Source organism: Schistocerca piceifrons, chromosome X (genome assembly GCF_021461385.2).
Source record: "Schistocerca piceifrons isolate TAMUIC-IGC-003096 chromosome X, iqSchPice1.1, whole genome shotgun sequence".
NCBI lineage: Eukaryota > Metazoa > Arthropoda > Insecta > Orthoptera > Acrididae > Schistocerca > Schistocerca piceifrons.
Window position 1 is genome coordinate 400,061,737 of NC_060149.1, and position 24,209 is coordinate 400,085,945.

The following is a 24,209-nucleotide window of genomic DNA, read 5'->3' on the forward strand; positions in this document are numbered from 1 at the left end:
AGTCCTGACCAGACATTCAGCGGCACCATTTGACTATGGCGAAAATGGCGCAGACGTCAGATGTTGAATACTATTGGCCTTGCAGAATGACTGAAATTCTGCGGACATGAATTGTGGGCCATTGTCGGAAACAATAGTCTGTGGAAGACCTTCAATGCAAAAGATAGCGGATAACGCTTGGATGGTGGCAGATGACGTCGTGGAAGACATCAGGACAACAAAAGGAAAATTACTGAATGAATCTACCACAACCAACCATCGAGCATTCCAGAATGGACCAGCAAAATCAATGTGTAAGCGTTGCCAAGGGGAAATGGCTTTTGGCCATGCAAAGAATTTCCGCGGTGGTGCTGATTGTTGTTCGGCACACACCATGCAAGAAGAGCACATATTCGTAATCGCGGCATCGATTCCGAACCAAGTACAGTGCTGACGAGCAAGTTGTTCCGTTCTCACTATACCCCAATGTCCTTGGTGGAGAAGCTGTAAGACAGAGGACTGTAACGAACGTGGGACCACGACCCTGGACTGATCATTATCAGAACGCAACAGCAAAACACCACATCGTACAAAAAGTCGCTCTTTGTGAGCAAAAAATCGGCGAACCAACGGATCCCCGATCCGTGACTTTGACAAGGGCCATTGCGTAGCAACAAAATGCAGAACGGTAGCAAGGACAGGGTCGGCAGCTGTGGCTGTAGCTACACGACGAAAATCAATCAGAAACGATTCGACCACGTCATCGGTTTCCGAGTCAATGAGCATGCAAGCAAGTTCAGAGGAATCGAATGCTCTATCCTCAGCAGCAGCAAACGGGACAACGCATCGGCGTTTCCGTGCTTAGCAGTGGACCAATACAAGATATCATAGCGGTACTGCGAGAGGGAAAAGACCAGCGAATGAATTTCTGTGCTGTATGTGGAGGTACAGACTTGGTCGGATGAAAAAGCGATGTCAAAGGTTTGTGGTCTGTGATGATGGTAAAGTGACGACCATACAAGAAATCATGAAACTTTGTAACACCAAATACGAGAGCCAATGCTTCTTTCTCGAACTGTGAATAATTTCTTTGCGCATACGAAAGCAATTTGGACGCAAAGGCAATAGGGCGATCGTGCGAACCATCTTTGTGCGCAAGCACAGCACCGATCCCGAAATCTGATGCATCCACTATCAACAAAAGGGGCTTCTGGGGATCGAATGGCGTAAGGCAAGTATTGGAAAGCAACGCAGATTTCAACTGGCGAAAGGTGCGTTCGCATTCCATCGTCCAGACGAACGGAACACCTTTACGGCGTAAGCGATGAAGCGGAGCTGAAATGGAAGAGGCGTGTGGAACATATTTGTTATAGTAATTTATTTTTCCCAGCACACTCTGCAGCTGCTTCAAATTCTGCGGCGAAGGCAAGTCTTGTATGGCACGGAGGTGCTCTGGACTGGGATGTATGCTTTGGGCATTGAGTACATGTCCCAGATAGGGTAAGTCACGAGCAAAAAACACACATTTGTCCTTCCACAAGCGAAGACCATTTTGTTGCAAGACCTGAAATAATGTTCTGAGATTGGCTAAATGTTCTTCTTCCGTCTTTCCGGAGATCACAATATCGTCCAGATAGTTTACTGCGCTAGGGACCGACGCACAAACAGTTTGTAGATATTGCTGAAACAATGCAGGGGCGGATGCACACCCGAAGGGCAGTCGTTTGAATCGATACAAACCAAGATGCGTGTTAACCACCAAAACGCGCTTGGATTCTTCGTCCACGGGTATTTGCAAGTACGCATCTGCTAGGTCCAACTTCGAAAAATATTTACCCGGGCACAGTTTGTCAATTACACCTTGTGATTCCAAATCGTGTGTAATGTTTCTGTGACCTCATCACGCAATGCGTGGGGAACATTGCGCGCTCTGATAAATTTCGGTTGCGCGTTTACTTTCAGTTCCAAATGTGCTTTATAGTTCTTAGTGCAACCGAGGCCCGGTGCAAAAATGTCTGTAAATTCGGCACATAGACGAGAAACACTGTCTGAAGGCACAGTCTGGTTCACTGATAGGACCTGATTTACTATAGACAAGTTAAACAACTGAAATAAATTGAAACCAAACAAGTTCACTGCAGATGAGGAACGAAGGACGTAAAATGACACAAGTTTTGTTTGTCCCTTGTATGTTGTAAGAAGACTGCACTGTCCTAACACAGGGATATGCTGACCGGAATAGCTAGTAAGCTTAACATGTGCGGCACGCAACGGAGGTGTGCCCAGCTGTTTGTACGTGTCTTGATTGATCAATGAAACTGCAGCTCCGGTATCGAGCTGGAATGGCATCACTTTGCCATTAATGTCCAAGTCCACAAAAAGTTTATTGTCCTGCTGACGACAAGAGCGACTGTCTCGTGCATCGTGAAGTGACACTGGTACAAAATCACTTGCGACTTGACGGGAGTGCTGGCGATGTCGACGCACACTATTTGTGGGACAAACACAGTCACTGTTAGAGAGAGTGGCACTGGGTGGAGCGGAATGAACTACATGAATTTCCTTGGGCGAAGTGTCGCGAGCCTGAGTATCCTTGGTTCGATTCCGGCGTGAAGCAAAGGGCCTGGAATGGTTTTGAGCTTCCGAGCTGAGCTTTTTCTGGCAAACACTTTGAACATGTCCTTTTTTTATTACAGAAAAAGCAAATAGCTTGGTGTGACGGGCAATTCTCACGTGAATGCCTAGTAGCACACCGCGGGCATGATTTTTAGCACTGCATTTGCTTGCTGGCGCAGTACACGTGGCTGAGAGCCTGCCGGCTTTGGCGCGGCCGGGCGCGAGGACTGTTTACTGTTCCGTGCAGCTCGCCCGGCGGGCCAATTAACCTGACACACAGGTGTCGAAGTTTCAAATGAGTCCTGAGCAGTCAAGTGTGTCCTGCCGATCCAATATGTCCATCACTTGTTGAAGGGAGGGATTGACTAGTTTCAAAATCTGTTCCCGTATACGAACATCAGAAACGTTCTGTGCAATTGCATCACACACCATAATATATGAATAAGGGAGTCTACATGGACACTCAAAAACACAATCCCTAGTAAGGCCTTGCAAGGTTGCAACCCACTCCCGATTAGTCTGACCTGCCGTACGTTTTGTACGAAAGAAGGTATACCTTTTCACAACTACATTGACTGATTCTTTGAAATAGGCATCTAATGCAGACAAAATTTCGTCGTAGGACAGAGTTGCTACGTCGCGTCGGGGAAATAATTTGACTACCACACGGAACGTTTGTACCCCGACGGAGGAAAGGAGAAAAGGCTGCCGCTCATTACCTTGAATTTCGTAGGCGGCGAGATGGAATCCAAATTGGCGTGACCACTCCGTCCAGCTTTCCAGTGCAGCATCAAAAGGACGAAAAGTTGGTGCAACTGCGTGTTGTGGCTGCGTGAGCGGTGGAGCGGCGGCTGCCGCATCGTTTTGCATTGCACGTTGACCCTGGACGAGCTGTCAAAGGGCATCCAGTAAGGCCTGCGTCTGCTGGTTCTGTAAGCGATAAAATTTGGACAGTACATCTGGAGATGGTGGCGAAGCCATTACACAAGTAAATCAGGGCAGTATAGTTACGAACGCGGTGTGGCCTCGTTGCCAAATGTTGTGGGTTGGCAGGAGAGCCCACCGGTTTTGAGAGGAAGCCGAAAGGCACGCGTTTTAGCTCACGCAGGCTGGCGTGAGGTCTGGAACAGGTCAAGGAAATTAGACTGTAGAAAAAACTGACGTAGCTGGTGGAATACTTAACTTTAATCCATAAATGGTGAACATCGCTCTTGAGGGTACATTATTCATAATCTCAATAGTAACTGGTAATGGCGCCATGGTAGGTCGTAGCAAATGACGTAGCTGAAGGCTATGCTAACTATCGTCTTGGCAAATGAGCGTGTAATTTGTCAGTGAACCATCGCTAGCAAAGTCGGTTGTACCACTGGGGCGAGTGCTAGGAAGTCTCTCTAGACCTGCCGTGTGGCGGCGCTCGGTCTGCAATCACTGATAGTATACGTCGGATCAGCGTGTTGCCACTAACAGACCGCAGTCGATTTAAAGGCTACCACCTAGCAAGTGTGGTGTCTGGCTGTGACACCACATTGTACACCCTATTTTGTTGCTTTTCATAGCAAGCCATCCTGGGCTTACATTTGAACAAGGTAATGTCTGTGCACACACTGTGTGAGATTCTACTGCTTTCTGTATGCTTGCCAAAGCTTACTTTCTGATATTTTACCTCTCAGAAGTATATTTGTAAAGCCTTCTTTATTTACACTTTCGATATTGTCAAGGTGCATATTACAGTAGTTTGCTATCAATTTCTTTTCCTTTTTATGCTTATATGTGTTTATTATACAGGATTATTCTATGACAGATGAATGGAAATATCAGAATTATTGGTACTGAAATTAAGAAATAAAAGCAGTTATACTTATTATATACCAGGGGATATATTAAGAGATACTAAAGTTTCCTTGCCAAAAATGCAGTCACAAACATCATTTGCTGAGCAGAGTTAAAGTAAATAGAACAAAAATAACAATTTCAGCTGTAGTGGCTAGCGTCTAGAAACCAAAGTATAGGTACTTTGAAACATGTGACAATGACAAACTTTTCTGCACCAATTTAGCACCCATGCATTAATAAATTGAAAGAGAGGACAAAAAATATGTAAATGTAGAGTTCACTTGTATAATTATCTAGCAATATCTTTGTGTTCAGTTCCTTCTGGGTCATTCTCAGCTTTTGTTGATATAGCCTGTGTAATACTTTTGCAGAAATAGTGAAAACAACCCACCTTAGTAGCTTTTGTACATCTTTATACTATTCTGTAGTCATGGGTGTGACAATAGTTCATGTAAGTTCTTCATGCCATACTGCCCCTCATGTTCGCCATTGTACATCAATCTCTTGTAATGCACCCTCAAATAATGTTTTCTAAAACACACAACCCAAATTCTGTGCCCATACTTGTTGGTGCACGACTTGGCTAGCCAAAATAATTTTTTTGGTCGTTTTATTTATATCTTGAGTAATTCTCCAAGTAACTGGTGCAGTTTTTGTTATTTAGATCACAAATGCCACAGTTGCAGGCTTTCCCAAAACATCTAATATGGTGAACAAAATTAATTTTTAGGTGATAAACTTTTGGTTGTCCATTTAACTAAAGGTGGTGGTGCTCCTTTGAAAAAACTTCCAAATTCTTTGGTATAGGCCAGTTACACATCATGTACTTCAGTTAGTTCCTGGAAGCAGCATCACTGAGCAAACTATTGCCAACCCCAAGGTTTCACAGTTATGGTATTTGAGCTCCGTTTGCTTTTGACTCATTCAGTAACAGCAAGGATACCATCTACCTCCTTCTATAAGAAATTATGGTTGATTATTTTAAGATTAGTAAAACACGTCAGAATCCAAAAATATTACACAGTCATGGGAAAGTTAATGATTCTGACCTCCAACGTTATATGTTCATATCAAAAGTTCCTCGGTTTGAGTTTCAGGCAGGTTAGCCAGGGCCCACTTCAACAAACAAGATGACACTGCTTTAGGTCCAAAACATGCAACTGTGTTATCTCACATGCAACTATAGGCTTCCTGCTTTGAAGCATCAAGCATTGTCAAATTATATGTGGAATTATAAGCAATAACAGTGGAAGTATTTCTTGTCTCATTCTACGTAATACTAAGGCATGTAAAAATGCAGGGAAATGCGCAAGTGGATACTGCAGCCAATTACTCCTGCAAGGAGTATGATCAGTGTGCCATACATGCTGTAATCTGACAGGTGACTCAAAAACTCATCCAGTCATGGATGGGCACTTACTTTTTATGCATGACTTCTTAGTCCAGTAGGACTCCCCAGTTTGTGGTGCATTGGAATGACTGTGTCACTTGTCTCACATTTCAATTCAGCTTAGGTATTTACGCCCGATGTTATATATTGGTGTGTGGCTGGTTCATCTCTTTTTTTTTTTTTTTTTTTTTTGCCCGGTGATCAACTGCCCACATGCCCCATGTGTTCCTGCTGTAGAAATTTTAATGTCACCCATTAAAATTTTTATTTTTACACACACACACACACACACACACACACACACACACACACACACACAATCACCAAAGAGAACTTCTGAAGCATTTTGAATTTATGGCAGGTGATATTTACAGCAGCGACAAAATCTGACAAAGCATTAATAGTTGTTGCACCCCAGTGGTGGTATCTCCCAACTTATAACACTCTGCTAATTCATTGTGGATCCACCTCTGCCTTTTTAAATAGTTTGCCATCATTTTTGTAAGCAGAAAGATTCATGATAATCATGACTCATAATATTATTTCTGTAACTTTTTTAAAAGAGATGTATAGTTTATAAGTACTTTGAATGATTTCTGACCTTCCAGTGTTTTATTACTATATTAACTCTGGAAATGTTTCATTTGAAGCCAGTGAAGTTGCTGGACTTCAAAAACTTATTTCATGCTATTTCTGTAAGTAATGTAAGGGTTAATATGTTGCAGGCTATATGGATTCAAAATACACCCACTTGCATACCAGATACAACAGCAGGTAGCAACAACTTTCAAAGCACCTCCACGCCCTGTAACATATAACAATGGAAAGCGCTAGACTTTAGTGCAGTATATCTTGTCTCTTCTGTGGATCTGTTTACTTGAGTTCTAAATTGTTCCTCTATTAGTTTAAACATCTCTGTAATACTTTGTCTCTTTGTTATCTGTTGTATTAAGAAACTGGAAAAAAAAAATTGTAAAGCTGTGTGTTATTACCCCCTTCCATGTGTCGTTTAATGTATCAGACTAATTAAAAATAGGCAGTCTTCTTGCATTTCCCAGGTTCCTATACCAGGATACAGAGGATAGGGGGGGAAAAGGAAAACTTTTTTCATTGCTACTTGTTCAGATTTGTACTGATTCTTATTACATTTAGCGGCACTTCTCTTTCTAAACATTGATGATGATTACAGCAAAATAGAACAATAAGGATGGAAGAAATTTTTCCTGTGTCTTGCAGTTTGTAAAACTGTTGTTTTTAGGTTTAAAACCAGACTTAATCCATATCTGTGCACAATATGAAATATTGTACTGTAAGCGAAAAAAGTGTAAGGATACTCCACAATGTATCCCAGATGTTACAGTAGTTATTTCTTTTTGTAATGGCCCCATTCATAAAATCCGAATGTGTATTATAGTGAGATAGTTGTCATTTTCATAGTGGTCAGTGATCTCATGTTAGACAGTACAAATAAATGGTGTAGAACAACTGAGAATTCATGGAGAAAGGTGTTTAAATGCAAACTTGTTCATAAACTGAGTGTTTTGTGTTGCACTTGTCCTTTTATTTAGATATAAAAGTTGTTCTTTTATTGATAAAAAATTTATATTATCTGCTTGTGTTTGAAATATTAAGTGTTATCTTGCATGAATGTTAATGTGATAAAAGAGAAAAACAAATAATTGTTTCAATAAATTTTTTTACAATTAACTAAGGGGAAAAACTGTTATGGACATTGATACATTCCGGTTAATTTTTTTCGCCATTCTAAGTTTACTATCCTTTTCAACCCTATCATCTGAGTGGAAGAGATCTCTAATTGTGATTAAAAACCACATAGAAAGCTATGAAATGATCTAAGACAGATAAAATGGCCATACTTAATTAAACACAGAATATTGATGGAAGCTGTTAGGGACATAAAGTAGTTTTCCATGTAACTAAAGATAGAATTAATATGTTCACTAAGTGTAAATTTTGATCTAATTGTTTTTTCCTTCTGTTATCTTGTCACTGTGTGATTTTCATCTGACTTCAGTATGCTGTCTACCAGTTGTTGTTATTATTGGTCTCTTCCAAAACTAATCTTGGCTTTGTTGTAAAACATGACAAAGGGAGTCTAGTTCCCTTTATCTTTCCTCTCTCGATGTTAACCAACACCACTTATCACATTTGAAAACTGTAGCCATATCTGTCTTGATATAATTCATAGCTCTCAGTTTTTACTTTCATGTTTAGATTTTATAAAGTGCATGCATATCTATATCTGAATAGTTATAGAATAATAAATGAATAAATGTGTACAAAAGAAAATTTAGTTGAAACAACAACAACAACTACTACTCCTGCTGCTGCTGCTGCTGCTGCTGCTGCTGCTGCTACTACTACTACTACTACTACTACTATTGCTACTACTACTACTACTACTACTACTACTACCACCACCACCACCACCACCTCCACTCTCTCTCTCTCTCTCTCTCTCTCTCGTGTGTGTGTGTGTGTGTGTGTGTGTGTGTGTGTGTGTGTGTGTGTGTGTGTGTGCGTGCGGTATTGCGATATTTGTCAAAAAATAGTACAACCAAAAGTGTTTACTCTTGTAGAATTTCAGGCGAAGTGTTGCCTTTTATCTGACTTACTCTATAAACAATTATGTGACGGCACTCTTTTATTCCTTTTAAAACATGGATAATGTTTCTAAAACAACTGTAAATGTTGAACTTGGGTGTCTTTTGTGTGACTGTTGTAAATGAAGATAAGCCATTCAGAATTTTCAAAAACTGTCTTGATGTGAGTTTTAAGTGTCTATATGTTGTTAAAGTGAATAAAAAATGGAGTTAAAACTCTAATAAAATGTTCAAAAATCATTTATTTTACAAGCGTTGATAATTCTTTGTGTAACTCACCTTCAGCTGTCACTGTCATACATAAGCATTTCATAATTTAATTATAAATAAAGACAATGCAGCTGTCTATTGAAATGTACTCACTTATTTCTTACAGTTTCCTTAGAATGCTGATCTGCCTTGAAGTGACTTAGTGTGGTTGAACCTGGAAACACTGTTTAAAAGGGCTGCACTTTGTGTCTGCAAGGTTCAGAAAACAGTCTGTTTCCTGCTGCAGAAATGGTTCTTCATAACATTTCTAATTGAGGCTACTAAATAAAGCCCGTTATTGCCTAAATGCCTGTTCCGTATACTCATTTTAATCATATAGAAGCTGGTACCAAATCTGTTGTAGCACACAGTTCATGGCGTAAAAACCTCTACTTGTTCAGTTTGTGCTCCCACATTCTCTCAATAGTAGCCAGCATAAGTATAGAACTCTCAACCTGCTGACCAAAGAAATAAAGCTTTTATAAAAGTCCATAAACAGTTGTAAATTTTACAAAATGGTTATCAGTTTTGGTATGCTTCCTCAGTACTGTACAGTTCACAAATATTCAGTAATCTCAAATTCAGAATTATGACAGCATACCATATCACACACATTTTTTAGCCCATTGGAAGAAAGTCACAAATTCCCAAAATTCTCGAAACACTGTGCTTCTCAGCTACAGCAAGTTAAATTTCCACAAAATTATTTGGACACCTAAACATAGGCCCACATACGCCATGAGAGCTGAATTAAGACTCTTTGAGAGGCGTGTATAAAACTGATCACTCTTTCTTTCTCCCATTTCCCCCACACCACCCCTCCACTCCAGGATGTGTAAACACACACTATTCTTATTGGCTGGAACATGCTGCAGCCAATCAGCTTCATAGCTTTACTCAGTAATTTCCCTCCTTGACCAATCACCAACTCTGAATATACTTTATTAATTTTCCATGCTTAGCATTTTTTTTTTCAAAAACACATTAACTAAAAATAATACCATCTTTACTTCAGATTGAAAAACAGTCTGTGATTGTAGTCGTGTCTGTGTCAGTGCTAAATGGACCTGTTGTAACGTGCACAGTTGATATGACATCTATACTTTGTAAGCATGTCCTATGCTGTGCTGCTATGGCGAAGTTTGCTGGTATGGTCCACCTCTCATTGTGTATGACTTTCACAGATGTGTTGTATATCCAGTTACTTTTAACCAATCTGATGATACCCTAAAAGGGTGAAACGTATTATTAAAATAAATTAATTTTTTCAACCAGATTGTTTTTCAATCTGAAATAATTCAAAATATTTGCTGAACCGGGTAGCCAGAAAGGAATGGAATAAATTCTTCATCTTTACTTTTCTTAAGGACAGATATAAATGTTTTGCATCTGGAATCATCACACTAGCTACTTTACATCAAGCACATTGTACCATGGAAAGGAAAATCCTCTCGTTCACTACATGCCACAGTAAACCCTATAACGCCCCATTTACAGAGTGGGAGCTCCTCAGCGCCCTTGCACATTGCCCCGACACAGCTCCTGGGCCGTATCGTATCCTCAATCAGATGATTAAACATCTCTCATCTGACTACAAGTGTTATCTCCTCATAATCTTCAACTGGATCTGGTGTGACGGTGTCTTTCCACCGCATTGGCGGGAGAGCACCAGCATTCTAGTGCTCGAACCCGGTCAAAACCCAATTGATGTGGGGTAGCTACCGGACCATCAGCCTCACCAACTTTCTTTGCAAGCTGCTGGAACGTATGGTGTGTCAGTGGTTGGGTTGGGTCCTGGTGTCACTTGGCCTACTGGCTCCATGTCAGGGCGGCTTCCGCCAGGGTTGCTCTACCACTGATAATCTTGTAACCCACCCTTTTCCAGACTCCAACATATGGTTGGTGTCTGTTTTGACTTACTTAAAGCATACGACATGACCTGGCGACATCATATCTTTGCCACATTGTATGAATGGCGTCTCCAGGGCCCACTCCCGATTTTTATCCAGAACTTCCTACTGCTCCGTACTTTTCATGTCCAAGTTGGTGCCTCCCATAGTTCCCTTCATATTCAGGAGAATGGCATTCCGCTGGGCTCCATATTGAGTGTCTCTCTCTTTTTACTGGTTATTAACGGTCTAGCAGCAGCAGCAGCAGCAGCAGCAGCAGCTATAGGGCCGTTGGTCTCACCTTCTCTGTATGCGGATGACTTCTATATTTCATACTGCTCCTCCAGTACTGGTGTTGCTGAGCAGTGCCTACAGGGAGCCATTCACAAGGCACAGTCATGGGCTCTAGCCCACGGCTTGCAGTTTTCAGCCGCCAAGTCGTGTGTCGTGCATTTCTGTCGACGCCGCACCATTCACCTGGAACCAGAACTTTACCTTAATGACGATCCACTGACTATAGTGGAGACTTATCGATTCATAGAACTGGTTTTTGACAGCCGATTGATTTGGCTACCTCACCTTCGTCAGCTTGAGCGGAAGTGCTGGCAGCACCTCAATGCCCTCTGCTGCCTGTGCAACACCAACGGGGGTGCAGGTCGCTCTATGCTGCTGCAGCTATAGAGCCCTTGTTCAATCCCACCTTGACTATGGGAGTCTGGTTTATGATTTGGCGGCACCCTCAGCGTTGCATTTACTTGACCCAGTGCACCAGTGTGGTTTTCACCCAGAGACAGGAGCTTTTAGGAGGAGTCCGATGACCAGCGTCCTAGTGGAGGCCGGAGTCCCTCCATTGAAGGTTTGGCATGCACAACTGCTTGCCAGTTACAATACACATGTTCGTAGTTCACCTGCACATCCAAATTACCGTCTCCTTTTCCCAACCACGGTGGTTCATCTCTCACAGTCTGCTCTGTCTGAACTGGAGTCCTTCCCATTACCACCTCTCCTCGAGGTCGATTCACGTACACCTCCAGGGTGTACACCTAGGCCGCAGATTCTTCTGGACCTTTCTCATGGCCCTAAGGACTCCATTAACCCTGCGGCTCTCCGCTATCACTTCCTCTTTATTCTCAACATATACCGAGGCCATGAAGTGGTTTATACTGTTGGCTCAATGGCTGATGGTCATATAGGCTTTGCATACATTCATGGATGACGTACTGAACAGAAATCCTTTTCAGATGGCTGCAGTGTTTTCACTGCAGAGCTGGCGGCCATATCTCGTGCTCTTGAGGACATCCGCTCATGCCCTGGCGAGTCATTTCTCCTGTGTACCTACTCCTTGAGCAGCCTACAAGCTATCGACCAGTGCCACCCTCGCCATCCTTTGGTAGCATCCATTCGGGGGTCCATCTATGCCCTGGAATAGTCCCGTCATTCAGTGGTGTTTGTGCGTACCCCAGGACACGTTGGAATCCCAGGCAATGAACTAGTTGACAGGCTAGTCAAACAGGCAATGTGGAAACCGCTTCTGGAGATGGGCATCTTCGAAACTGACCTGCGTTCTGTCTTACGCCACAGGGTTTTTCAGCTTTGGGAGACGGAATGGCATAACGGTATACACAACAAACTGCATGTCATTAAGGAGACTACGAATGTGTGGAAGTCTTCCATGTGGTCTTCTCGCAGGGAATCAGTTGTCCCCTGCCAGCTCCACATTTGCCATACATGGCTAATGCATGGTTATTTCTTCCATCGTGAGGAGACACCTCGGTGTCGTCGTGGCTCACAAATGACGGTCGTCCACCTCTTGCTGGAGTCCTTGCTTTCTGCCGCAGAGTGGCAGACTTTTAACTTTCCCAGCACCCTGCCTTCGGTGTTGGACAACAATACCTCAACAGCAGCTTTAGTTTTACATTTTATCCGTGAGGGTGAGTTTTATCATTTGATCTAAGTTTTAGTGCATGTCTTTTGTCCCTATGTGCCCTCCACCCTAGTGCTTTTAGGGTGGAGGTTTTAATCTGTTGCAGAGTGGCTGGCTTATACTATTATTCTCATGGTCTGCCGGTCATGGTAATCTGCTCTCTTGTTTTGATCTCTTCTACATGTTCCTTGTGTCTCTCTGTGGTTTTCTTGTCCGATTTTGTCCATTTTAATGTTTGTTGCCATTTCGTCATTCTTGTGGTTTTCTCCTTTCTTTCAGCTATGTTTTTTGTGTGTCGATTATTTTACTCCCTCCGTTGTGGAATTATTTTAATCGGAATGAGGGACTGATGATCTAGCAGTTTGGTCCCTCCCCCCTCTTTTAAACCAACCAACATTGTACCATGCATGTGACTGCTCAATTGCACTGTATTATTCACATACTCATTAATCGTTAAGAACGCTCAAGATTTATATGTTACATACATGCTGCATTCACCCCTGCACATACTGTAGCAGTATGACAGGTGAAAGTAAAAATGTCGAACACGGACACTAATAACTACTATTTGAAAACTGATAACCTTACATAACTTACACTGTTATCTACACGATATTGTTTAACTGCTTCGTGACGGAGCATTGAATTTAGTTCATCATCTGATATATTTACAAATGCAGTAGCATACTAAGATGTTTTTAATGGAAATCTACAAAATTTTGTTAGATAATTTTGAATATTTCTGAAAATATTTAAAGTTTGGAACTGAAACTCCTACAGCAGGTAACTATCATTTTTCTTATTGGTATACAGCAAAGTACTTTATTATTTTGCAGGTTGGTGTGTAATTTAAACAATCTACAAAATGTACGTGCCTGACTAGGCCTGCAACCAGCTAACAAACACAGGGACAAGAAGTGGCAACTTCTTAGTGTTGAAACATGATCTGTAGGCCACCAGGCTACTAAAAAAGCAGCAAGAAGAGTTTTATGCATCCTAATCATTATTTCATATTGCTATACCACAACTTTTATTAAGGAACAGTTTTGTAATGGATGGAGAAAGCTTAGGGCTGTAAATAACAGCAACCAAGAAAATCTGTTAAAATGTGTGTTGTACTTATTTTATTGCTTGATGGTGTTCTACAGTAAGTATAATCTTAACAGCTGTTAACATTAGACTGAAGCAGGGTATGTAGATGACAATATATAGCCAGATTTTAATATAATGTTATCTTTTTTTGTAAAACTGTACATGGAGAAAATTATAGAAGGTATTAGACTAGGTACCTTTAAGTCACATATCTTCTTCATTTACTTTCCTTCAGAATTAAATGATAAGATTGCATTTTGTAGGTTATGATGTTCTTCACCTAAAGGTGATAGGAATATTATTATTTTATCGGGTACAAACTATGTTTGACAACATATGATTTATAAATTACACAGCCCTCGCCCTCGCCCTCGCCCTCGCCCTCGCCCTCGCCCCCGCCCCCGCCCTCGCCCTCGCCCTCGCCCTCGCCCTCGCCCTCGCCCTCGCCCTCGCCCTCGCCCTCGCCCTCGCCCTCGCCCTCGCCCTCGCCCTCGCCCTCGCCCTCGCCCTCGCCCTCGCCCTCGCCCTCGCCCTCGCCCTCGCCCTCGCCCTCGCCCTCGCCCTCGCCCTCGCCCTCGCCCTCGCCCTCGCCCTCGCCCTCGCCCTCGCCCTCGCCCTCGCCCTCGCCCTCGCCCTCGCCCTCGCCCTCGCCCTCGCCCTCGCCCTCGCCCTCGCCCTCGCCCTCGCCCTCGCCCTCGCCCTCGCCCTCGCCCTCGCCCTCGCCCTCGCCCTCGCCCTCGCCCTCGCCCTCGCCCTCGCCCTCGCCCTCGCCCTCGCCCTCGCCCTCGCCCTCGCCCTCGCCCTCGCCCTCGCCCTCGCCCTCGCCCTCGCCCTCGCCCTCGCCCTCGCCCTCGCCCTCGCCCTCGCCCTCGCCCTCGCCCTCGCCCTCGCCCTCGCCCTCGCCCTCGCCCTCGCCCTCGCCCTCGCCCTCGCCCTCGCCCTCGCCCTCGCCCTCGCCCTCGCCCTCGCCCTCGCCCTCGCCCTCGCCCTCGCCCTCGCCCTCGCCCTCGCCCTCGCCCTCGCCCTCGCCCTCGCCCTCGCCCTCGCCCTCGCCCTCGCCCTCGCCCTCGCCCTCGCCCTCGCCCTCGCCCTCGCCCCCGCCCCCGCCCCCGCCCCCGCCCCCGCCCCCGCCCCCGCCCCCGCCCCCGCCCCCGCCCCCGCCCCCGCCCCCGCCCCCGCCCCCGCCCCCGCCCCCGCCCCCGCCCCCGCCCCCGCCCCCGCCCCCGCCCCCGCCCCCGCCCCCGCCCCCGCCCCCGCCCCCCACAGATTTCAGCTAGTGCCTAGCCATTATCAATGCACCATTTTCTAGTCTCGATGCATGTCAGTTCCCTGTTGTCTGGATTTGCCAAATAAAACCTGCAAAAAAGTGACGACTGAGTGCTGCGCTCTATAATTTATAAATCACATCAGTTGCTGAGTGCACCCACTTTCCTAATGGAAGGTAACCTGTGAACTTGATTTTTCAGCAGTTTCGGGCACTCATATTAGTTCTGTCATCATTAATGATGAAGATTATTAGTTTTAGGGTTTTCCTTAAATTTCTACTAGTTTTAATACCTTCTCGTTCATGAAATTTTCACAATTATGCAACTCTTGAGGCTGATGGCCACTCACAATATGTAGCAGACAAATTGCTTGTGGCATTTTGTCACAATATACATAGGTTGTTTTCAAGAGTGGCCATGTTGTTTCTTCATCAGTGACAGAAACTTCTCTGAGAGTGACAACAAACTTTGGCATTTCACTGATTGGGGCAATAGTCCAAGTGAAAAACATTGATTTGGTCTTCGGTTTGCATTTTGTAGTAGTGTGCAACATCATACAATGCACAAGGAAAAATTTCACCATTTTATTTGACCCTGATAATTCGACTAACATGAACAGAAAATCTCTCTCCCCCCCTCCAGAGCATGGCTGGCCACCGTTGTGGAGGTGCTGGGTCCAGTTTCTAATGATCACTGTAGATATTTCTTGAATGGTGTCCAGCTAACCTGGTGAGACCAAACAAGAAGTTGCTCAAGTAAAATAAGCAGACTAATTGATACAAAAGAGACAAAATTCACATCTGCACCAAGCTGGGAGTCGTGGTATTTTGTGGTTACTGAATACAATACTTTTGATGCACTTTAATGGCTACCAAGGAGATATTGTCAACATGAGGGCACTTCATGAAATTCCTAGGAAATAAACAGCAATATTGTAGCAAAGATAACAATTGTGCCCTTCATATTATGGGAAAAATAAGTACTTACATTGATTTCATTGAGAAGTACATCTAATGTAAACTATATACTGTTGGTCTTTGTTTCATTCTGGATCAAGTAGTCGTCTTCGACTAAAAATTCTATTTGTAATTACAAGACAAATCATTCTCTGATTCAGAGGAAGAGTGATAAACAATTTTATTCAATGAGAATTACACACTATTTATTTTGCTTTTTCTAAATATTGTAGAACTCCAATTATCTGAACTCCAACTATCCAGCTCACCAGTTATCTTGGATCACTTTGAGGAAAAAGAAATTTGTACTATAATGACTAAAAGTGTTCAATTTGTTTGATAGTTGTTATACAGTTCTCTATATGTTCCTTTATCATTCTAAAATCAATCTGCAGTGAATGTATTAACACAGAATCTTCTAATGAACAATGATTACAGTATGCACATTGTCATATGTACAATATGCACATTGTCATATGTACAATATGCACATTGTTGTATTTGTGGTGCCCGTCATTAAATGTGGCCCACATCAGTTGTGTCATGACCTTAATGCATACACAGGCAAAGGTCCAGAGTTCGAGTCTCGGTCGGGCACACAGTTTTAATCTGCCAGGAAGTTTCATATCGGCGCACACTCCGCTGCAGAGTGAATATCTCATTCTTGCTACTTTATGTTCCATCTTCTATGTCTTTTGTGTGGCATATGTCTTCTAAAAGGGAACATATTGTTGGCAGACAAAATAAAAGTCCTTTAACAATTAGACAAAGGTGTTGGTAGTAAGCAGTTAGCTGAGATGTTTAGCATGGGAACATCAAAAATTTCAGACATAAAAAAGTCTTCAGTTTTAAATTTTGTGTGTATGTCCTTGAGAATGAAGATAGGAGTTCGTTGCAAAAATTGTTGAAAATAGCAGAAAACAAAGAGCTTGAAGCAGCGGTATTCAAGTGGTTTTTGGATCAGTGAGCATTGGAGCTTTCAGAGCTGATTGTTTGCTAAAAAGCAAAACCTTTAGCCACGAAAATTGGCAGTTTGACTTCATTTAAAGTGAGTAATAGCTGGCTACAGAATTTCAAGGCAAGGCAGAGAATTTGTGAGTTGGATTTATGTGGCAAAAAAGTATCAGTGGACACAAAAGCAGTAGAAAATTTCACTGAAAATTGAAGCATATTCTTATGACACTGAGCTTTTATCCAACACAGATGAGACAGGCTTTATTTGGAAAGCTTTGTCTGGAAACAACCTTAGCTTCTAAAAAGGAAACTAGTGCACCTGGCCATAAGGTTGGCAAAGATCATGTTACTGTGTAGAACTGTGCTTAACTCTATGGGAAACAACAAAATACCCCTTCTGTTGTAGGAAAATGAGGAAAAAGGGGCTTTCAAAAATGTTAAAAAGCTCCACATTGTTTCCAAGGATCAACCAAATAACTGGATGACGGCTACTTCGCTTTGCAAATAGTATGATTCAGTTTTTATACCTGAACTAAAGAAATACCAACAGGCTATAGGGAAAGGAGTGGTAAGTTAATGTTAATTCTGGACAATGCATCCACTGACTCCACAGAAATCCATCTTGATGGAGATGATGGAAGTTTCAAAACACTCTTCCTGCTGCCAAATGTAATGCATTTGCTGCAGCTAATGGACCCATTGGTTATGGAAACTATGAAGCAGAGGGTCAATGTGGAGGCTAGCCGTGTGGCATCGCCCACTCTGCCTGTCAGTGGACATGTGGCCGCTCCTTCAGCAAGGTCCGAACAGGCACACCGGGGGGGGGGGGGGGGGGGGGGGTGTTATTAGTTATTGGGAGCTCCAACATTAGCCGGGTGATGGAGCCCCTTAGGGAAATAGCGGAAAGGTCGGGAAAGAAGGTCAGTGTTCACTCTGTCTGCTTGCTGGGGGGTCTCATCCGAGATGTGGAGGAAGCCCTGCCGGCGGCGATAGAAAGCACTGTGTGCACCCGACTGCAAATTCTTGCTCATGTTGGCACCAATGACTCCTGCCGTCTGGGTTCAGAGGTCATCCTCAGTTCCTACAGGCGGTAGGCGGAATTGGTGAAGGCGGAAAGTCTGGCTCGCGGGGTGGAATCTGAGCTAACTATTTGTAGTATCGTTCCCAGAACCGATCGCGGTCCTCTGGTATGGAGCCAAGTAGAAGGCTTAAACCAGAGGCTCAGATGATTCTGCGGAGATCTGGGGTGCAAATTTCTCGACCTCCGCTATTGGGTGGAGAAAGGTAGGGTCCCCCTGAATAGGTCAGGCGTGCACTACACGCCGGAAGCGGCTGCAAGGGTAGCAGAGTACGTGTGGAGTGCACATGTGGGTTTTTTAGGTTAGAGATTTCTCTCCCTAGGCCCGACAAGACGCCTCCTGAGACGCAGCAAGATAGGCGTAGGCAACAGGAAATAACAATACTAATTTGCTAATAGTAAACTGCAGGAGCGTCTATAGAAAGGTCCCAGAACTGCTCTCATTAACAAACGGTCACCCCTTCTTGCAGCGGTGTACCGTAGGTCTCTAAAACAGCGTAGCATTCCAAAGGATTGGAAAAGGGCACAGGTCATCCCCGTTTTCAAGAAGGGACGTCGAACAGATGTGCAAAACTATAGACCTATATCTCTAACGTCGATCAGTTGTAGAATTTTGGAACACGTATTATGTTAGAGTATAATGACTTTTCTGGAGACTAGAAATCTACTCTGTAGGAATCAGCATGGGTTTCGAAAAAGACGGTCGTGTGAAGCCCAGCTCGCGCTATTCGTCCACGAGACTCAGAGGGCCATAGACACAGGTTCACAGGTAGATGCCGTGTTTCTTGACTTCCACAATGCGTTCGATACAGTTCCCCACAGTCGTTTAATGAACAAAGTAAGAGCATATGGACTATCAGACCAATTGTGTGATTGGATTGAAGAGTTCCTAGATAACAGAATGCAGCATGTCATTCTCAATGGAGAGAAGTCTTCCGAAGTAAGAATGATTTCAGGTGTGCCGCAGGGGAGTGTCATAGGACCGTTGCTATTCACAATATACTTAAATGACCTTGTGGATGACATCGGAAGTTCACTGAGGCTTTTTGCGGATGATGCTGTGGTATATCGAGAGATTGTAATAATGGAAAATTGTACTGAAATGCAGGAGGATCTGCAGCGAATTGACGCATGGTGCAGGGAATGGCAATTGAATCTCAGTGTAGACAAGTGTAATGTGCTGTGAAGACATAGAAAGATAGATCCCTTATCACTTAGCTACAAAATAGCAGGTCAGCAACTGGAAACAGTTAATTCCATAAATTATCTTGGAGTACGCATTAGGAGTGATTTAAAATGGAATGAACATATAAAGTTGATCGTTGGTAAAGCAGATGCCAGACTGAGATTCATGGGAAGAATCCTAAGGAAATGCAATCCGAAAACAAAGGAAGTAGGTTACAGTACACTTGTTTGCCCACTGCTTGAATACTGCTCAGCAGTGTGGGATCCGTACCAGATAGGTTTGATAGAAGAGAGAGAGAAGATCCAACGGAGAGCAGCGCGCTTCGTTACAGGATCATTTAGTAATTGCGAAAGCGTTACGGAGATGATAGATAAATTCCAGTGGAAGACTCTGCAGGAGAGATGCTCAGTAGCTCGGTACGGGCTTTTGTTAAAGTTTCGAGAACATACCTTCACCAAAGAGTCAAGCAGTATATTGCTCCCTCCTACATATATCTCGCGAAGAGACCATGAGGATAAAATCAGAGAGATTAGAGCCCACACAGAAGCATACCGACAATCCTTCTTTCTACAAACAATACGAGACTGGAATAGAAGGGAGAACCGATAGAGGTACTCAAGGTACCCTCCGCCACACACCGTCAGGTGGCTTGCGGAGTATGGATGTAGATGTAGATGTAGAAGCGACATTACAGAAGACAACGGTTGAGGAAGCTTTTGATAGAAAATGGTAGTGAAGAAGGCATTGCGGCTCACTGCAAAAAAATTAATTTAAAAGACTGCTTGTACTACGTGGTGGCTAAGCATGGAATTTGCTGAAAACAACCATGTTAAGGAGAGCTTGGAATTGATTGAACGACATGTCAACCAAAGATGAGGTACAGAGAAATGAAGATGAAAAGAAGCAGTGTGAAAAGGAAGAGGAGAAAAGAGAAGCAGCCAAGGACAAAATATCACTTGAGGACATAATAAAAATCCTTTTGAAAACTCCTGGATGTTCTGATAGCATTGCAGAGGATATAAGTGAGTAGCTGGCTTGTGATTCTTCGGACCCTCGATTCCAAATTCTCTATGGTGGTGATATCATTCAAAGTGTGATTGAAGAAACTGATGACCAGGAGGGTGACATGTCACTGAACCAGATGCAAGACAGTAAGCTGGTGAGGCATTTCCGTGTCTTGACACTCCACTATCATGGATAGAGTGGCAGCAAGAGTGTGACCATATACAGCTGCTCACTGTCAAGTGGATGCAATACTGTGTGAAAATTACTGAAGACAGCAAAACAACTGATTCCGACTGATGTGTTCAAAAACTGACACTGTGTGTAAGTACAATACTGTACAAAATCTAAACAACATTGTTTTGTAGTCATTAAATTACTATTACTGTATTATGTATATAAAAACTTAGCTTTCTTTTTTTTAAAAAGTTCTACTGTAACTTGTTTTGTTTGTGTTAATTTGAGACATAAGTTCAAAGCAGGTGTCCTTCGTATATCATGGTGTATCAGTAGAAAATGCCCTTAAAAAAAAAAAAAAACTGGTACTGCTTGTATCAGTATTGTTTCACCTCCATATAGTTTGTGTTATGTCACACAGTATCGACACCATACCAGGCAGAATGCATCCTGGTTGTAAAGCGTGCGACAGCCACGCCAGTCTGCAACTGTATGGAGTACACACTTTTTTGGCCAGTGCGTATGTAGTGCCACCATCAAGCTGGCATAAGAAGATGCCGCGATGAGGCCAGCCTGGTCTACTTGTATTCAGTTATGGTGACTAGGCTGTAATAACGGACTCTCTCAGGCGTGCTGTGTTTGAAGTAAAGTAAAGTCAGTACTATTTAGATTACATATGCTTATCATCATTTCTGCTTTCTATCTAAGCACCCAGCAATTCCTCGGTACCTACCTCGGTAAAAGAGGGCACCCTAGTTCTGGAATGGAAAAACTCTGTCGATATCATCCACTCCATGTTGTATGTCCAGAAGCTGCCAACCTCAATGATCTGACATAGGAGGGTGAGTCAAATGAAAACCTTAAATATTGTTTTAAATATTATTTATTGTGCAGAAGTGGTACAAAGCTGTATCACTTTTCAACATAATCTTCCCCACACTCAATGCAAGACCGACAGCACTTACAGAGTGCATAAATTCCTTTAGAAAAAAATTCTTTTGGTAGTCCGCGCAACCACTCATGCACCGCGTGGCGTACCTCTTCATCAGAATGGAACATCTTTCCTCCCATTTCGTCTTTGAGTGGTCCAAACATATGGAAATCCCTTGGGGCAAGGTCTGGTGAGTATGGTGGATGAGGAAGACACTCAAAATGCAGGTCTGTGATTGTTGTAGCTGTTGTACGGGCAGTGTGGGGCCTTGCATTGACATGTTGCAGAAGGACACCTACTGACAACAAACCATGTCACTTTGATTTGATTGTATGCAGGAGATGATTTTTTTAGGAGATCTGTGTATGATGCACTGGTGACAGTGGTCCCTCTAGGCATGTAGTGCTCCAAAATGACACCTTTTTTCTCCCTAAAGAGAGTCAGCATAACCTTCCCTGCTGATGGTTCTGTTCGAAACATCTTTGGTTTTGGTCACGAGGAATGGCGCCATTCCTTGCTCACTCTCTTCATTTCCAGTTGGTGGAAGTGAACCCAGGTTTTGTTGCCAGTAACGATTCTTGCAAGGAAGCCATCACCTTCTCGTTCAAAGTGCCGAAGAAGTTCTTCACAAGCATCAACACATCGTTCTCTCATTTCAGGTGTCAGTTGCCGTGGCACCCATCTTGCAGACTCTTTGTGAAAGCACATCATGCACAATGTGGTGTGCTGACCCATGACTAATCTGTAAACATGCTGCAATGTCATTCAGTGTCACTCGGTGGTTTTCCTTCACTATGGCTTCAACTGCTGCAATGTTCTGTTGAGTCACAACTCGTTGTGCCTAACCGGGACAAGGAGCATCTTCCACTGAAGTCACACCATTTGTGAACTTCGTACTCCATTCGTAGACTTGCTGCTGTGACAAACATGCATCACCGTACTGAACCTTCATTCATTGATGAATTTCAGTAGGTTTCACACCTTCACTATGCAAAAACCGAATAACAGAACTCTGTTCTTCCCTGGTGCAAGTCGCAAGTGGGGCGGCCATCTTTATACTGATACTGTGACGGTATGTGTGCATCTGCACTATGCTGCCACCTACAGGCCATTCTGCATGCTGTTTTTAGCATGCTTACCAACTTAAAGGATAACGGTGTGAAATTTTGATTTGTTATTACAAATTTAAGGTTTTCATTTGATTCACCCTCGTAGGACCATGTGTATGTAGTCAGTGTGAAGTGACTGTCATGCCATATTCCATTATATCACAAATTAATACAGGTCTTGATGAGATGAAGAGTGATGTACACAGGAGCAAGCTTCAGTTTTATGAGAAGAATTTGGAATTTTTGCAAAGACAATCCTGGTAAACCACCAGAAACTCTTGGCAGAAAGAGGTAAATTGAAATTCGAATTTTTCAGTTCAACTGTTATAGGACACTACCTTCCCCTTTCAGTTACTTTCAAATCGTTATTTTGTTAGTGTGTGTAAAAGCACCATTATTGATTTAGGCACTCCCAGTACAGTTTCCCTTAAAAGAAGAGTACCCCAGGGGTGGGATCGACTTTCTGAAACCACACATGTGGTCATGTATTAGGGTCCCAGGCATTATATCACACCCTGAAATCATTTACCCGGATGGGCCATAATTTGCAAGTAATCAAGAAAAATGATTTCCCTGTGACCCACTAAATGACTAAACCTTGAATAACAATATTAACATTCAAACTTCCTCCATAGCTAGTGGTTAAGGTATTTGGCTGGTATGCTAAAGGTAGTAGGTATGAGTCCTGTTGAAATCAAGGAGCTTTACAGTGAACAGAATAAAAGGGTTGTAGTTTGCTGAAATGACTGTCTTCACTATATATATTCAATTAGTTGTGATGGATACACCATAACAGACAGGTGGCCAAACATGGTTGTTGTTGTTGTTGTGGTCTTCAGTCCTGAGACTGGTTTGATGCAGCTCTCCATGCTACTCTATCCTGTGCAAGCTTTTTCATCTCCCAGTACCTGCTGCAACCTACATCCTTCTGAATGTGCATAGTGTATTCATCTCTTGGTCTCCCTCTACTATTTTTACCCTCCACGCTGCCCTCCAATACTAAATTGGTGATCCCTTGATGCCTCAGAACATGTCCTACCAACCGATCCCTTCTTCTGGTCAAGTTGTGCCACAAACTTCTCTTCTCCCCAATCCTATTCAATACTTCCTCATTAGTTATGTGATCTACCCATCTAATCTTCAGCATTCTTCTGTAGCACCACATTTCGAAAGCTTCTATTCTCTTCTTGTCCAAACTATTTATCGTCCATGTTTCACTCCCATACATGGCTACACTCCATACGAATACTTTCAGAAATGACTTCCTGACACTTAAATCAATACTGGATGTTAACAAATTTCTCTTCTTCAGAAACGCTTTCCTTGCCATTGCCAGCCTACATTTTATATCCTCTCTACTTCGACCATCATCAGTTATTTTGCTCCCCAAATAGCAAAACTCCTTTACTACTTTAAGTGCCTCATTTCCTAATCTAATTCCCTCCGCATCACCCGACTTAATTAGACTACATTCCATTATCCTTGTTTTGCTTTTGTTGATGTTCATCTTATATCCTCCTTTCAAGACACTGTCCATTCCATTCAACTGCTCTTCCAAGTCCTTTGCTGTCTCTGACAGAATTACAATGTCATCGGCGAACCTCAAAGTTTTTATTTCTTCTCCATGAATTTTAATACCTACTCCGAATTTTTCTTTTGTTTCCTTTACTGCTTGCTCAATATACAGATTGAACAACATCGGGGAGAGGCTACAACCCTGTCTTACTCCCTTCCCAACCACTGCTTCCCTTTCATGTCCCTCGACTCTTATAACTGCCATCTGGTTTCTGTACAAATTGTAAATAGCCTTTCGCTCCCTGTATTTTACCCCTGCCACCTTTAGAATTTGAAAGAGAGTATTCCAGTCAACATTGTCAAAAGCTTTCTCTAAGTCTACAAATGCTAGAAACGTAGGTTTACCTTTCCTTAATCTTTCTTCTAAGATAAGTCGTAAG

General features: G+C 43.2%; 1 protein-coding gene across 3 annotated transcripts in view; it reads left to right on the top strand.

Moving 5' to 3' along the window:
- Window positions 1-8,214, top strand: part of LOC124721259 (casein kinase II subunit beta-like) — a 76,613-nt gene extending 68,399 nt beyond the window's left edge. For all 3 annotated transcript variants that reach the window (XM_047246135.1, XM_047246133.1, XM_047246134.1), the window contains one exon: window positions 6,544-8,214. In XM_047246135.1, the coding sequence (XP_047102091.1) occupies window positions 6,544-6,652 (109 nt within the window). In that variant the 3' untranslated portion in view covers window positions 6,653-8,214. The remainder of the gene's footprint in view (window positions 1-6,543) is intronic.
- The last annotated feature ends 15,995 nt before the right edge of the window (window positions 8,215-24,209 follow it).